Below are 17,601 nucleotides of genomic sequence, written 5' to 3'. Positions count from 1 at the left end.
ACAAATTATAAGTAACTTGCAGTTGTGGGTATTAATTCCTGCAATAAATGAATGTCTGTTTCATTTGTATGGCCAAATAGCTGCCAAAATAGCCCATATTTTTCTAAATAGTGTAAACCAATGGCTTTCCTGGGTCAGAACTCAAGTATACCCCTCCCCCTGTCATACACGCGACACATCACGTGACCAATATTTACGGAAGTGCTGTTACCATTTCGAAGATGCACATCTTTCGCCTTTTTGTGTTTTATCACGGTAAAGTAAGCCTAAGAGAAAGCCAAACATTTTGTTACTCATAACCGGGAAGCAATTAAGGTCTGATGTTGACGCAAAAAATGTATAGATGGTACCGTATAGCTTCATAGGGTTCTCAGTATATTTACTTGCGGAGCTAGCTTTGGCTTCCCAATTACACCAAATTCTCCATGAAACAACCCTATTCAAGCTGTTGCTGAAAAGCTGGACTGTGGGTTTAGTATTAACATTCGAGCATTTGTCAGCTACGTTGAACTAACTATCCACGTTAGCTTGGGTATTTAGCATCATGGGTGCCGAACAGAGCGGAGATGCGGAGCACAAACATTCGGACTACAGTTCGACTGGTAAGCATGTTTTTTTTAATATGCATATAAATCGTGTACTCAATTTGTGTGTTAGAAATAACAAAACGGTTTTTTTTGGGGGGAAGTGGTTCCTTCTCCTGCCAAGCAGAAGGCGAAGATGGATGACATTGTGGTGGTAGCTCAGGGAACCCAGTCTTTGAGGAATATCCACAGTGACCCTGATGTTATCAAACTCCAAGAGATCCCTACTTTCCAGCCACTTTTGAAAGGTTCGGCTCTTTTGAAGTTTCAACCAGTAAGCCCCAACATGTGTCCCAATAATTAAGGTCACTAAACATAAGAGGATCATCTATTCTTATTTAACAACTCACAGCATCACCATCCTTGACTTACTGATCAGACTGTAGTGATGCAAACTGCAGTAATGAATCTACTTTTGTTGTTGAGCCAATGATATGTTGTTTTACTGGCAGGAGTTCTGAGTGGTCAGACGACTCCAAGCACTATGTGTCTGGAGAGACTGGACTCCGCGCAGGTGCTGCAGCTTTGCACCCGCTACCAGGACCACCTACACCAATGCGCCGAGGCTGTCTCCTTTGACCAGAATGCTTTGGTGAAGCGCATCAAAGAGGTGACCAGCACTATCAGTGCACAACTAAAAACTATATATAGTCAGTTAACGTAATATTCATTCATTTTCCAGAGTTGAACCTCTAGGAACCCTGCATTTTAAATCACTCCTGATTTTTCAAGGTTTCATGGATGTTCATTTGCATTTAAGAACTCCAGCAAAAGCCATTTGTTCTAAGTCAAATAATGTATTACCCTAACAGAGGAGTCACAACAGCCTTCCCTCGATTATTGTGACTTCATTCTTTGCAATTTTTTCTGTTATTAATTATTTAAAAATAATAATAGTAAAGAATATATATATATATTTTTTTAAGTTCATAAAAAATCCTCGCTGAAAATCCGGAGCCACTCCCCTCTCTGCCTCTTGCTACTAGGAATCAGCACTAAAGAAAAAAAGTAGTTATAATAGGGTGACCCTATTTGCAATTTTTCGATTATTGTGGCCATTTCTGGTCTACATTAAGCGTGATACTTGAGGGATTACTGTATATGCTCTATTCATTTGTCAACTGACGTGCCTTAACAAAACTGTAATTTACCAGTCCTCCACTAGGTGGGACAATTATGCTTTGAAAAGTGCACCAAAAATGTATGTCAAAATGTACCTTTTGTACTTCATGAAGATGGCATCTCAAATGGACTCAATTTTCTCAATGGACATTTATTACTCAATTTTCTCAGTGGACATTTATTGCTGTTTGGTTAAATATGAAATTGATATACCCACAACTAGTCCAGGCTCAATGTGTAGTTTCCACGGCAACAACAAGATACATATATATATATCATGCTCATCAGTGGATGCATTTCCACAAATGCACTATTAGCACGGTGTACTTTAGGGAGTCATTTAGCTCGTATTTTGTAAACGGGTGGTCTTTGTGCTTGTAATTCAGATGGACCTCTCAGTAGATACACTGTTCAGCATCATGCAAGAGCGCCAGAAGCGCTATGCCAAGTATGCTGAGCAGATCCAAAAGGTCAATGAGATGTCCGTGATCCTTCGACGCATCCAGATGGGCATTGACCAGACGGTCCCGCTGATGGAGCGGCTCAACAACATGTTGCCTGAAAGTGAGCGCTTGGAGCCCTTCAGCATGAGGCCCGATGCAGACCCAGGCACCAAGTAAACATCTTAAGCTATGCAGAAACCTGAGGTGAGGAATCCTTTTGATTTGGAGCTTCTCCTGGGGAGCATTTCAATCACCTCCAATTTCATCTTGGAAAGTATGAGACCAAAATGTCAATGAGCTGTGGATGTTTCTCAAGCCTGAAAAACTGGAATTCAGTGGATTGAAGAGATGAAGAATTGCGGTATAGAAAGAAAACCAACTCAAGGGCAAACAATAAACCCAGAGTGGACTTGATAGATTTTCTTTCAATTTATTGCCCGCTTTTCCAATTTTGGATGGAAAAGTCCGAAGAGGGGCTTGTACCAGCAACATTTGACTTTATCTGCTACAAATCAGTGTTTTTGATATGACCACTGCTCACCCGAAAAACACCCATAGTGATCCAACAACAATATAACAAAAACACTCCGATTTTAACCCTGTCATGTGCTTATGCCATTAAACAAAAGTGGCCTGGTTTTATCTGCACTTTCATCTCATCTTAAATGACAAATTAATTAAATAACATTTGAGTCCAAATGTTTCATTTAAATAAAATGACAGTGTCTAGAAGTACTTTCTGCTCGATGTTGAGTTTACAGTGACGTCGTTAGGATTTCTGGCATGGGATTTCGAAACAATGTTATTTTTGGGTGTGCCATGGGAAATACTATGTTATCACATGTCCAAACCATTTGAATTTGGATGGTCTTTTTTTTCTCTTCAATATCCCTCAGTTGGATGTCAATCACTGTCAATGAAAGCCAATGGCTTTACTAACAAAATCTACTTAACTATTGACTCACGTGCCCCCTGTTTCCATGAATACGACACATAGCAAAAGTATCATTTCCGTACATGGACGCCCTCTGAGAATTTTATTTTTTTGTTAGAGAAAAGCACAGGAAGATTAAAATGGATTGGATGTCTATCGCCAACAACGACTGAACTCTGCTGCATTTTCTAAGCTATGTGAGACTTTGCAGCCATGACATTAGGGCTTTTTGGCCTCAAAGCTGGAGCGAGTGAGGATTTCAAGGATTCAACTGAGCGCTAATGGTGAGCGCTGGATGGTGTTTTTTTATGCTGCTGAGCTTCTAGTTGAAACAGTTCAGTGTGGCGCTAGTTCCAAGCTGGAATGAGTCATTTATTAATGGCTGTTTCTAAAAGGGCTCTAAAGGAGGAGTAGGGCTAGTTTGAAGATTGCTCCAGAAAAGTTGCAGTCACGTGTTGCATAATAATAACAGAAGAACGCGGTACTATCTGCCTGCGGAGCAATTCGGTGTGAAATGAAAGAAATCCAATTTCCTCTTTTTAAACGTCTCATTTGAATGGAAATCAAATGGCGCTCGTGCCCATTCCTTCAAATGTTCATCTCTTTCATGTCCTTTACCCGGCAACAATTGACTTGTTTTAATGCCCAACTAAGACATTCTTGAGATTTTTGAAGCACATCTTCTCATAGAATTGTTAACCGCTCAACGGAATTGTATTCTTGCTCACCAAAATGTGTGTGTTTGTTTGTATAGCCACTATCATATTGTATTTTATGTATAATAAGTAAATCTTAGTCACTAAACTCCCCAGCTATAGTATGACCAGTGCGAATTCTGGAAAAAATGACAGATAGAAAGGTGATAACATCCTAAAAAAAGTAACTTTAATTTATCATTTTATTTGCCTTCAAGCTCCACTTTTACTTGACATTATCACCAATATTATCGCCAAATAAAGAAATCAAATGACTGTTCACTGGATGCGTGTTCAGCTTTAAATAGCAAGCAGAAGACAAATCATCAGTGGCATTCACATGCAAATGAGCCCTCATACAAGCCCGCCCTCCCTTTTAACATGCGTCACTTTTATGCCTGTACTTGAGTGTGTGTTGACAATAACCATAAGTGGCCTCCTCTTGTTGGTTAGCAGACAAAAGGATTTCAAGATGCTTGTAGAAGCATTATTTATTATTTATTATTATTTATTTAGACTATTTTTAAAGTACAAAACAGTGCATTTTTGGACATATTGGCTTCCGCAGACATTCTATTTACCCAACTAGGGTCAGCAATCAATGTTCACCGTTTTGCTAACAAATATGTTCTGACCATCAATCAAAATATTACAATGGATTGAAGTACTCCAGTACTCCAATCCGTATGATGACAATAAAGGCTTTTGATTTAGAAACCCAACATCATTGGCCGAGAAAAATATAATTTTAAACAAGGAAACGTCATTGAAAAGAAAGGGATGTTAAAACAATGTTTAAAAAAATGTGTTTTTTTCTCATTATCTTAGTTTGTGGTGACAACTGTTGCTCTCAGACAACCTAATGATGAAATGACTTCGGCTTCAACAGGTGTAACCTTGCCAGGTTTGCATAGAGCAAGCAGTAATTCTGCAACTCATCCCCATACAAACTTCCTGATGTGAATTATTCATCGCTAGCTCCGGTGAAATAGCGACTTACGTGTGACGCCTCATGAAGGCCGTCGCAAGCACCACTTTGTCAGTTGTAACAGACTTTATTCTACTTTGGGAGCTCATTTACGCATGATGAGGTGCTCTTATGGTTAACAAGTGAGTTCAACAGTTTCCCATAGCGTATTCATTTGTGATTAAGTGGAGTCACTTAGTATTTTTATTCATTCCGTTTCACTTTTTAGGTTCTGATCTTGAAAATCAATTTGACTCCTATTTCATGTCCCTGTTTCTAGTGGTTAAAAGCTGTAGCTCGTGTATTGAATAAATGATGAGCAAAAGTTGTTTCTCGCCTCGTAGGATAACATGCTTTCTGTGTTTACGCTGCACTTTATTTAACTACGTGAAATATTCATCATCTGCAGGAATCAACAACGTTGTCCATTGCCAGGGACATTGGTCGTATGTACATGTTGCAAACACAAAGATTTTTGGATATGTTGGAAACTTTGGACCGCAGGTACGTGCTCATGAATTCTAAAAGAAAAAAAGTCTGTGTTTGCGTGTACTTTTTTGTTGTCATAAAGAACGCTGCTGCCAATCAACTGTCACACTCATACAAGAAAACATGTCCCCCTGAGGAAAAGCATCACAACAGTCTTTTTTTTTCTTCTGCGGTTTCATGTAGCATTCAAAGACAATGTTCACAAACACCTATCTGATGCCTCTTCATAATATTTCTTCAATCAGGGCATGCTTTTTAAACATTATTATGTGTTAAAAATTAACTTGTGAGTAGTGGACAATCATGCTGTGTTTTTTTTTATTGATAATTTACTGAAAACATTTACATTTGTGATTCTTGTTGAAGGTTAGAATCTTTTTTTTAAATGTACATATATAACATATGATTGTTCATTTTTAATATTTATGAAAAATTTACTTTGGCCCAAGCCAACAAATTATCTATTTTTACTTTGAGTTTACAGCACCTTTTGGCAATTTAGTCTCATTTGGACAAGTATTCCAGGAGGATTATGAAATGTTATTTCTCTGCCTAAAGTTGCTATGTCTATGTCAGAAATGGCTTCTTCCAAACATTTGATTTGAATTTCCTTACTTACTTAGATGTGCTTTTGCTGGGAGTCAGCAGGTGATCGCAGCCAAAGTGACATCGAGCGTCTTCTTATTTATATGCATCAGCAGCCTGCGTGTGTTTGCAGAATTACCAACCGCTGATCTGAAATGCTTAAAAATGTATGAGTAGGTAAAAGTTTTGTTCTTCTCTCCTATTTTGATAGGCTCATGACCCGAATCTGTTACAGATGATGCAATAGGATGCAAATTGCTGCTTTCTTTTCATTGACATATGGGTCCTTTAGGGGTTTTTTTTTTGGGGGGGGGGGGGGGGGGGGTTCTCTTATTATTCATATGTTCACCTAATTGGGTGTTGATTAAGGGACACACTCCCTACTTTTTGGTACAGGACATATACTTTGGTTTAGTGTTGATCCTATATATATATTTTCCAGGTTACAGGCAAAAAAAACCCTGAAAATTGAGTTTTTTCAAATGTTAAGAACCCCAAACAATCCACAGATCCTGCGCCAAAATGTTTTATCAGTCAACAAGTGGGTTTTTGCATTACAAATGTAATGTGTTTTCCTTGAATATATTTTTGAGGATGAGTTATCTGTTCTAAATTGTACAGAACGTGGTGTTCAAGATGGATTGAGGTGTCATGCACAGTCATTGTGGACGCACAGCTGCTGCGTGATGCAATACACACACACACACACACACACACACACACACACACACACACACACACATCTAGACAGCAGGAGAGGAACCAATGAGGCATTTGGTGCAGACACACACTGTTTGTGGCACCTTGTGGTAGAGGAGAGGGTGTGGAGAGCGAGCAAGAGAGAGAGAGAGAGTGGGGGAGAGTTAGTGAGGAAGGAGAGAAGGAGGATGAGGTTGAGCAGATGTAGCAGTATTGCAGCCAGAGAGGAGATCTTGACTTTTTCCCTTCACCCTTCTCTTCCTCACTAATGTGAGTCAAGGTGAGAGCACCGCTTGTATTTTCAACCCTCCGTTCCAACTTCTGTCAGACTTCAGCTCACTTCTTACGTCTCCACATTAGCAGAGAGGGAGAAATAATCCCGCCGTGTGTGCATCTGGTGGGGAGAGTTGACATGCCGCCGCAGCATCCGGACCACGGGAGTGCATCCTCCTCCGCCTCTTGAGTGACAGCTGAGAATCATCATACAGCTTCTGCTGATATTGTTGCCGGAATTTCTGTGAGTCAATGCTGATTATTATTCAAGGGTGTGTGTGTGTCTGTGTGTATTTGCATATGTGAGTGTGTTTGTGTTTGGCACATTTGCTAATTTAGTCATCTGTACTGTTTTGACCATGTGGTGAGTTTTAACCTGCAAGTTTCAATGTAGACTCTAATTAATGCAAAAATGAGTATCAATTTGAGTTCACACTAAATTTCAAGCAAGTTGAGTCATGAAATTAAGAAAATATCATTTTTCTCAGTCAAAATAAATGTATTTATTCATTTTTGCACATTTTATACTGATTTATTCAATTATGCAAATTGTAGTCACTCTTATTTTGTGGAAAGTTGTACCAGGTACTTTAATTAGAATGTGCTTATGTGGGCAATACTACGTTTTAAAATACTAATGTGTTAGTTAGCCTTGTTAATTCTTGGTTGACTGAATAGGCTCATCTACTGTTTCAGGTCATTTGTCTTCAGATGTGGGAAAAAGGCTTATGCTGACCTGAGGAAAACAATATTATTTACGGCTTCAGCCGACAGGTAAGACATTCATATGCTGCTACATGAACAAAGGTCATTGTACATAACTCTTAAGTCCAGCTGCATTTTGCCTTATAATCCTTGGGAAATACCTGGAATCTTTGCTTTGATATTGAACATCTTTTAAAAATGACAATGGTAACTGGCGGCGAAATTGGAAGTTTTATAGCTTCCGTAGGTTTCCCAATAAATTTGAATCTTATTGAGGATAGCCCCTCTCATTTTCGTGCTCTGGTGGAATACCGACAAGATTCTTTCGAATATTTATGGTAACTTACAATAAAGATTCGAAGTGGGACTACCACATGCAGGTCAAAATTATTTTTTAACGTGGAGTTTTAAAAATCCAGTTTGAATGTGCCATCTTTAATTGTAACTAATGTCACGATTAGTGAAAACGACTTCAAAACAAGAACAGGAATCTTTTCAGTATTCCATTAGAGCTTTTGAAATAGCTTTAGTATACTTCTATTGACATATTTTACCACTGCGAGCAAGTCAAACACATTTTCCAGCAGTCAGTCGTTAGCTGGGTTTAATTGCGCCGCTAAAGTCACGGGGGTGGCGCGGAAGGCCAGCGGGCGTCCCGACAGGCTTCATTATCCTGGCCGTGGCGGCCAAAGGCGGGAAGACACTGTGGAGGCGGGAGGATGAAAGCTCGTGGGGGGATAATACCTGATCAAAAGAAGAAGGTGTTGGCAGGCGGAGTTGATAAGACTGCTCAACAAAATGAGCGTTGGAATCAAACGGGCCATAGACTACGGGAACAATTCTATATTTAGACATTTAACGAAGCTAAAAAGTGATTCACCTCATTGAAATGTTCACGTTTGAGCCCGTGACATCACATCATTCCAGATCAATGGCCGTTCCGTCTGTGATCTTGCCCTTGCTCAAATTTAGGGCTTGATATCAAAGACACGTCAAACGCCTTGACGGTGACTGTTGTGTAAAGGGAAGCTTCATTTGGAAGATTTCACTCTCTGGGATGGTATTAATTGTGTGTTGGGGAGGTAGAATGGCACAGGATGTGGGTTCTTGATTGTGTCCGTCTATGTCGGCTGCTGTGTAGCACCTGACAGTTCTTGCAGCTGTTGTTAAAGCTGCCAAAAGCAGGAATAGAAGCCGGGCAAGGTGAGAAAGTGTCATCGAAAAAGGAAAGTACATAAGGCATGAGGAGAATTCCACATCCTGAAATGACAAGTTCTGACAAGCAAGGTTCAAAAAATACAAAAAACTGTGGGGGTCAACTAACCATGCAGCTCTCGAATGTGATTCTTGACTGGAAAGAGTACTACAATAAATACAAATTAACTGCCGATATTACTACAAAAGTACACAGACACTGATTATGCCAATGCTCTGTGTTTTCCTGCCACCTTCAGGTGTAGGAAATTATTAAATTGTAATCAATTCTATTGCTGTAAAATCAAGGGTGTCAGACCACTTTAACGTCAACTCGATTTCATGTGGGCCGGACAATTTTAGATATAATATTTAATGTTGTTTTTATAAATGGATTAAATGAACTGGATTAAAGGGCCTGAATATTCAGTTTTTTTCTAAATCTAAAACAATGTTTATTTTACCTTTTTTATAAAGATATTTTTAGATTTTACAAAATTATTTTTGAACTAAAAACACAGAAAAAAATGATTACAAAATTACAATTGTTGATTTAAAAGGGGGAAAATCAAGAAATGTAATATAAATCTACACTCTTCATTTTAATTTGATCCTAAAACAGAAAGTCGGCACTCATGATTTACTTTCTCGGGCCGCACAAAATGATGCGGCGGGCCAAGTTTGGCCCCCGGGCCGCCACTTTGACACCGTGCTGCAAATAATGCAGTCAGGGTGTTATTGTTTTGGCAGTTTTCAATTTAATGTACAGGCACTCCCAACTTTGCTGTAGCACTCCTTTTTTTCCTGCCATGGGATAAAATTGCCCTTATTTAATGTGATGTGATTTTTGCAGTTTTCATATTAAAAAAAAGGTCATTTCTTAAATCTAAAGTGTGTGTGTACACCCGCGTGTATGAGAGGAGCATTTATCCCACTGCATGTCACGTTGTAATCTTCTTATAACGCACAGCGGGGAAAAAAGCAGCAAAAAGCCGCTTTTGATTCGCATTTGGCAGCTCTAATCTTGTCCCCCCCGCCTCAAATCCCCTCAGCGATGATTTTTGTCAAGATGATTCAACTGAAAATATCAACATTCCAGGCGCATAATTGTGTTGGTATTCAGCAGATGTTGCGAAGAAATGTCTTTCTATGACAAACATAGGTTCTAATTTGACATTTTAAATAATGTTTGCCATTTATAATCCCATCCGAGAGTTGTTGCTGCCATCCATACTTTAATCCGAGGATCAACAAGGTTTAAATCTGTGAAATTATTATTTTCAATCATCTGTTCCAATAATCCAATTTAATCTCATGTGCATACTCACCAGCCTTCCTGTTTTGATTGACTTGATAGAAACATAAAGAAATCCCTATTTATTTTGAAGGCGATCTCTAGAGTTCTGATGCTGCTTATTATTAGTATTTCATTTTTGTGATAGAATACGTAATTAAATACAATTCTCATCTTTTAGGCTGTAATTACAACCCAAATTGATGGAAATTTAATTTTTTTTTTTGGAATGTCTATAGTACATCCAGAAAGGGTGGACGATGTATGAATTGTATAGGGTTTACTTCCTAAGGGATCTTTTCCAAAGTTATTGGGGCAAATTGCATGCTCAGTCGGATTCAGGTCAGACGATTGACTTGGTGTTTACATAACGTACCACTTCTTTGCGTTCAAAATCTCTAATCGTCTCAGTACATCTCTAATCCCTACTCAGTTGATTTCTTACCACCCAACTCTGCATCAAAACAAATAAAATGGAGGTTGTTTACCTAAATGGCCCAAAGTAGTTGACAACCTGGCCCACTTAACTCATTCTGCTCCACATGGTGTAATTGTTGCCAAAATATCACTGTAATTTTCAACTCAACCATAAAAATTCTTAACGATACCATTGCAACATTTTCCAATTTTATGCTAACAGGCAACAAATGATTGCATTTTCTTTAAAAAAAAATCCATGTGCTTTCTGTCAACAGATAAAATTCTGAATAATTTGAGTTCAAATGGCGATGACGTTACCAAGCTGTTTTTCTCTATGAGCTGTATATCTAATACCTTGGTAACGTTAATTAATATCCACCAAAACCCAAGTATAATGTTCAAATAAATATTTAAATTTCCCCTCTATTTATTTTTTCAACTAAATCTGTAATAACATTCTCGGCTGGCTGAATTAGAACATTCCTTCTTTCCTTATTGCTTTTTCAAAACATATCTTATAGCCACTGAGAAGAACTTGTCATCCCCGAATACGAGCTAGAGGGAGAGTATGTCTTTCACTAGCTGGCTTGTCGCCATGGAGACCAGCATCCTCCCTCGTATCTTCTCACTTTTTTCTGGTGCAAAGCTCCCAAAGTACCAATATAATTTCTTTTTTTCCATATTACTGACTCCTATTTTCCGCTCTTGCACCCCGATCAATCCTTCCATTACTGTTCATTTTCATCCATTCCAATGACTAAACACCGAGTGTCACTTGGGCATCAGACCACCTGGCTGATACTGGCGGGTGATTGGCATGTCCCCGGTGATGTAATATTCCGTAGCAGTGATGGACCATAAAGCAGCCCCCGTAAAATAAAATATCTTTATGGCCGTCTCCGCCGCCAGACAAAGAAGCTCCTCCTGCATCTCTTCGTGAATTATTCATAAGACATGGCATGCTTCCAACAGATTTTAATTTGTCCATGCAACACATGCTGGATTACGCAAAAAAGCCATTGCAAAATGGAAATTCTTACACTTTGTAGGAGACATGGTTTAACCTTTTGAGCGACAGTGGTCACTACAGTGGCTTTATAACATAAATTAATCATTAGGTTAACTCTTTCCTTGCTGGCCCAAGTTGCAGGGTTACATTGATATTGAAAATGTTGACAGCAATTGACGTCCAATCCATTTTACCAATTAAATGAACGCTTCCAAGTTCCAGTCCAGTTTAAGTGGATTGGAAGTCTATTGCAGTCAGTGGCATTGCAAGAGTTGAGCTATTTGAGCTCACAAGAGAGTTATAAAACAAAATAATATACATCCAATTCACTTATTAGAATTTGAATCTTTATTGTTGTTTTTTATTTGTCTGGAATCATGGTTAGGGAGATCATTTTGTTGAAAAACTTGCTTGTATGTGACTGGGATGATGCCAAAATGACAACTTTATAAAAACAGGCCAATTTAGGGCAGACAGATGCAAAAGCAGTTATACATTCTAGTTCAGATCCAGTGAGAACGGACATGGGCATTCATTTTCACTGTTTGGCCATCTCGGCTCTCGGGCCAAGTGTGTGTTGGGTAGCATACATTTTTAAAGAGATACTCCCTTCTGCATCAACGGGACGCGAGTAATTGCTGGAAGGGGAGAGACTAACTGCATGCTCCCCCTCCTCATTCCTATCTACCACCTTTTGATGAATAAGTAAACATGTACAAGCAGGCAGTTGCTTTAAAAGTCTCCAAGTGGGAGGACTGACGGCCGGCTGTTTACTTGCTGATTGCTTGCTCACACACACACACACACAAACACACAGACACGTGTGCTGCTTAGAAAAGCTCTGTCAGCGCTCATTCTTACATTTGAAAGCAGCCCATACGGATGCAGAATCTGTCTGAAAAGTGATTTAAAGTAGTGAATTACTTTATAATCTGGTATAGTGACTCGAGACTAGGAAAGATAGTGTAGCGTAGTCTCTTATTTATTCCGACCCAATGAGCATTTACAATATTAGGAGTCCTCTTGTAATCTTTGCTTTTGTATAACTGTTCTCTTTATAATTGTTTTTTAAGTATTAACTGGACACAAATTGACGATGATGATGTCCAATTAATATTGAGGCTGGTAGTCAAATTGGAGAATGTGAAACATGGTCACGCAATTATACTTTTCAATGGTGGCCAACATATCTCATGAACCCTATATGTGTATTTAAATATACATATATACTTTATATTTACTCCATTGAAATGAACTGCAATGTACAGCGACAACCAACATAGCTCAATTCATCACAATGGATAACCAACTTTTAATGAGTTTTCATTTAACATGGAACTTTTACGCTTATGTTGGAGCTTTTTGAGCCCAAATATTGCAGTTACACTCATCTTGCTTAAAGTTTACGCTGCTGTGGTCTGTCAGTGGAGGACTTGACTTTTTAGTGGACCTCTCAAGATGAACTTGTCATTACAATTTTGTAAATTGCAAAAACGTGCACTTTTTTGCCATTGCTTGTGGGCAGAGTTTTATGAATCACTCGGAAGTGAGGAACTAATAGCTCAACTGCACGAGGCCAAACATCTTGTATGTGACTGTCACCCCCCAAGGGCTGTTTTTGTTTTGTTTAAGAGACAGTGAGTCATTTGGCATTGAAAAGTGCCTCCGTTTTTTTCTCCATAATCTTCAGCCCAATGAATCCAGTCTTAATGCATCTGTGGCACTAAAAGCGTCATACATTGTGCTGGATGCTCACAATGGCAGATACTCACAACGCCTGTGACGAGATGCTCGCCAAATCAGCCAAAGGCCATCAGAGCGAGGACATTGCATTTCAAACAACAAACTCACCGCGCAGAGCGAGAAAATAGGTCATGTTTGCTTCTAGACACGTGAAACCCCCTTGCATGGTAGCATGGATGCGAATCTAGTTACTCTGAAACCTATTTTTTTTTTACTCGCGTGTATTTCTTGCATCCTGTCAACGTACAGGTTGTTAGGGATGCCGGTGAGCTGCAGTGGTAGTTCGCCAATCACAAGCAGGCACAAATAAGCATTGCCACTTTTAGACATTTTTCATAGATGTGAATATGAATGTGGAATCCCATTTCCATCACCATACCCTACTGATCAGAACAATGTTGCTAGGCGGAGTCAATGCAGTACGGTCTTGGACGTGGAACAGTAAGGGAAGCCTGGGCTGACGCTAATGTGGATCGACGCTCCTCAGCAGCTGTAGCTCTGACCCACATTATTTGGCGTTCCCCCCTGAGGGCCGCCGAAACAGGACGGAGAATAACGGCCAATCATAACTTTTCATTTGTGTAACAAGAGTCTCAAGAGTCCAGGATATTCAGATGAGTGACTCTACCGTAACGTTGTATGCAAACTTCGACAATTAGCAGCACTCCTGTCATCTGACAAGCCGTCTTCACAATTTTGTTTTTCTTTTGGGGATTAATTAGCTTTGTTAATCCTGCCTCAAATCTGATACACTTTGAAGAAAGCATCTTTAATCGTTCCAGTTGATTTACCGTTTTAGTTATGTGCGTCCATATTTCATATTGTAGAGATCAAGGGCTCTATCAGACCAGCCAACGATCGAGAGCGAGTATGAATACTGTAATAACATTGTCACCATGTTGTTGTACTCATTGCTGTCCATAGACGTCCAATCCATGCTCTTTGGCAGTGATTATTCACTGTGATTATTCGGTGCCATTTGACTATACCATTCCTTTTTTGTCTTTTTGCGACGCTTAGCATTCCAGCAGATTGACAGAGCCCGTTCACAATGTTGTAGTGGGGGCTAAACACGTTATTGATGTCTTCCCGCAGTGAGCCGACAGCCCGCAAAGTCAAAGCAAAGCCAAAGCATCAATCACCTCGCACGAGTCGCCTTTACAAGTGTGCGATCCATCTTGATGAGGCTTCTCTGAGTGCAGGGGTCCTCCACGCTGGGCACTGCCAGTCCCCCCCTCCCCAAAACCAGGGATGAACATCTCTGCCAAGGGCACCTTGATGGAGTCTCCCTCTTTCATCGTTAAATACCAAAGAGATGATTGGCATTCAGAACCACCCACCATTGTTGTCCTCAAACGCCAAGAAGATTATGATCGGAAGGGTGAAGAAGCAAAGATATAAAACAAACGAGATGGCAGTGATGTGTCATAAAGTTGAGTCAACACGGGCGACTTTATTTATTTACTGACATGAATTCATTTCCATATAAATGTGTTTTGCGCGACGGCAGGTTGGTGAGAGATTGAAAGGGGGCGGAAAAAAAAAAACACACCAAGGTACCAAACAATGAAAAATAATTCAGGAGAATCTCTGAGAGGCATTCAAATATCCGGCCTTTTGAGATGACGCTTGATCTTATTCACTTTTAAGAGTGCATGATGGAAAGTCATTTTGCCAAGTGTTCATAGTTTAGTTTTAGACGCTATGCTTTAAAATAACGACTCCCACTGTGATATAAAATGAACGTATAGAAACACAGAAAACCTTTAGGAATAATGGCTGCAACTTCTTTCTCATGATCTCTGGTAGAAAGAGAGCACATGCTGAGGTGCATGTTTGCGGACAAGATGAGGTGTTTGAGGAAGAGATCCACGTTGCCTTTGCTGGGCTTCCTGGTTGCCTTCCTGCTGCTCTTCAATCTTTACGTGGACATGGATGGATTTGTGCTGGTGAGTGCTTTGTGTTTTTTTTTCCGCCAGTCTCTGTGTCATGTGTGTTTTTCATCCAAATATTCCAACATTATTTTTCTTCTTTCTTGTTCAATAGGATGCAGAAAAGCACCAGCTAAGCGAGGCATTGATGCATTCTGCCAGCACGGAACGATACATCCACACCTTCAGAGACCTGTCCAACTTCTCTGGGAACATCAACATAACATACCGCTATCTAGCGGGGGTCCCTCTGCCAAGAAAAAGTTTGTATTTCACACTATAGCCAAATCACTGGAGTATTTGGATGAGTTGTGCATCTATTGCTATCATAAAAGTATCAGTTTCATTTGTTTAAGGCACACTCTGGTCTGAATTATATACTGCTTGCACCAAATATCAACGTAACACCAATTGCCTCACCTGGGAAACTCAAATTATGAGTTGTTCTTTGTCATTGTTAGAGTATCTAACCATCGGGCTGTCATCTGTGAAGCGGAAACGAGGCAACTACCTCCTTGAGACCCTCAAGTCCATTTTCGACCAGTCCAGTTACGAGGAGCTGAAGGAGATCTTGGTGGTGGTCCACCTGGCTGACTTCGATCCGCTGTGGTGCGAGAACCTGCTTCAGGAAATCAGTCGCAAGTTCTCGCATCACATCATCGCCGGCCGCCTGCTGGTTATCCAGGCCCCTGAGGAATACTATCCATCTCTGGACGGACTGAAAAGGAACTACAACGACCCCGAGGACCGGGTCCGCTTCCGCTCCAAGCAGAATGTGGACTACGCCTTCTTGCTGAACTTCTGCACCAACCTGTCCGACTTCTACGTGATGCTGGAGGACGACGTGCGATGCTCTCGTAACTTCTTGACGGCGTTGAAGAAGGTGATCGCCTCCCGCGAGGGGTCCTACTGGGTGACGCTGGAGTTCTCCAAGCTGGGCTACATTGGGAAACTCTACCACGCGCAGGACCTGCCACGTCTTGCGCACTTCCTGCTAATGTTCTACCAGGAGATGCCTTGTGACTGGCTGCTCATCCACTTCCGTGGCTTGCTGGCCCAGAAGGACGTGATTCGCTTCAAGCCGTCGCTCTTTCAGCACATGGGCTACTACTCATCATACAAGGGCGTGGAGAACAAACTGAAGGACGATGATTTCGAGGAGGATGCGGTAGACATTCCCGACAACCCGCCCGCACGCCTCTACACAAACATCCCCGTGTTCGAGAGCTACGACGCCAGCAAAGCCTACAGTGCCGTGGACGAGTACTTCTGGGGAAAGCCCCCGTCCACGGGGGACTTCTTTGTGGTGGTCTTCAATAAGTCTGCCAAAATTAACAGAATCCGGATCACGACGGGATCCGAAGATAGACAAAGCGACATCCTCCACCACGGCGCAGTGGAAGTGGGTCACAAGCGTGTAGAGGGAAAACAGGTTGGCCAGTGCGCCTCCTTTATAACTCTGGGGGAGTTCAGAGGAGGCAGGGTCGAGGTCCAGGACGTGGACCGGAAAATCGGCTTCGACGTGGACTGCGTGCGTGTGGTGGTGACGGCTGGCCAGAAAGAATGGCTCATCATCAGGACCATCAGCCTGTGGACAGAACAGCCCGCCAGCCACTTGATCAAGTGACCGATCTAGTCGTCATCAGTCGTGGAGTATTTTCTTGTCTATGTACTCTATTTTTCAAAAGGTTTCCCCACCAGTCTGAAAAACAATTCATAACCGACATTTATACTTCATTTTCCAAATATAAAACCTGAAATGTGCTTATCTGTGTCTGCTGTCTTGTTGGAAAACAAACTACTACTTGCAAAGCAATTTTCACACACACATACTGGCAATCAGGTCAAATTACTTTTCCATTAGCCCATTTTCTGTCTGCGTGCCTGGATATTGTCTGTTATTTCATCATTCCATCTCTTTCTTTGTTTTAGGTTTGAGGGCCGTGTACTTGGATTTGCATCACCATTCTTCTAACGTGTTTTTTCAGTTCTTCTCATCAGCTCAGCCATTTGATGTCTAAAACACCAGTCTTGCATCTTGCACTTAAAAAAAATATAATATTTTTTTGGATGGGGAAAAAAGGTTTCATTGGGAACAGGTTCTGCTTGTGCCTGTTAAAGCGCAAATGCATGTGAAAAGCAACCATGAGAGTACTTTTACTTAATAAACATTGGCAAGGCAGTGGACTGGCAGCACCATAGATGCAGATAGTCTACTTCAGGAGGTAAGTGCTATATTAATTATAGTATCTTGTTTCTATGCCAGTCTGTCAAAATATGCTCTTACACAACACGTGTCACGTGTCAAGGTGTGATTGAATCATTGATTTCAAAATGAGCATTTAGGACCTTTCCAAGATGGCCGGCACCGAGCAACGTTATTTGTCAGGGAAGCTCCAATGTTCTGGGAACTCTAGGTTTACTGTCTGGGCGACAGAGAAAGGGCCAATCGCAATCGTATATAGATATCATGCATACTGTACTAGACAATCCTTTTAAATGTGATATCTATGG

The 17,601-nt window shown here is 40.7% G+C and overlaps 2 protein-coding genes across 8 annotated transcripts; both read left to right on the top strand.

The window, feature by feature from the left end:
• Positions 1-151: 151 nt before the first annotated feature.
• Positions 152-4,058, top strand: borcs5 (BLOC-1 related complex subunit 5). Its single transcript, XM_077744313.1, has 4 exons — positions 152-602; positions 689-832; positions 1,037-1,194; positions 2,093-4,058. Exons 1-4 carry the CDS (start codon positions 545-547, stop codon positions 2,324-2,326), a joined length of 594 nt encoding a protein of 197 aa, XP_077600439.1. The 5' UTR covers positions 152-544; the 3' UTR covers positions 2,327-4,058.
• Positions 4,059-6,187: 2,129 nt separating this feature from the next.
• LOC144214541 (alpha-1,3-mannosyl-glycoprotein 4-beta-N-acetylglucosaminyltransferase C-like) lies at positions 6,188-16,851 on the top strand. 7 transcript variants are annotated; one of them, XM_077743027.1, is made up of 6 exons: positions 6,188-6,788; positions 6,882-7,035; positions 7,488-7,565; positions 14,966-15,105; positions 15,203-15,350; positions 15,549-16,851. In XM_077743027.1, exons 4-6 carry the CDS (start codon positions 14,977-14,979, stop codon positions 16,712-16,714), a joined length of 1,443 nt encoding a protein of 480 aa, XP_077599153.1. In that variant the 5' UTR covers positions 6,188-6,788; positions 6,882-7,035; positions 7,488-7,565; positions 14,966-14,976; the 3' UTR covers positions 16,715-16,851. The 7 variants fall into 7 exon arrangements, 4 of the variants coding, with proteins under 4 accessions (XP_077599153.1, XP_077599143.1, XP_077599134.1 ...); XM_077743017.1 differs by having other exon boundaries at positions 6,879-7,035; XM_077743008.1 differs by having other exon boundaries at positions 6,188-6,798.
• The last annotated feature ends 750 nt before the right edge of the window (positions 16,852-17,601 follow it).

This window comes from Stigmatopora nigra, chromosome 2 (genome assembly GCF_051989575.1).
Source record: "Stigmatopora nigra isolate UIUO_SnigA chromosome 2, RoL_Snig_1.1, whole genome shotgun sequence".
Taxonomy (NCBI): domain Eukaryota; kingdom Metazoa; phylum Chordata; class Actinopteri; order Syngnathiformes; family Syngnathidae; genus Stigmatopora; species Stigmatopora nigra.
The sequence above is the reverse complement of the archived record's forward strand: the minus strand, read 5'-3'. Positions and strand labels throughout refer to the sequence as shown.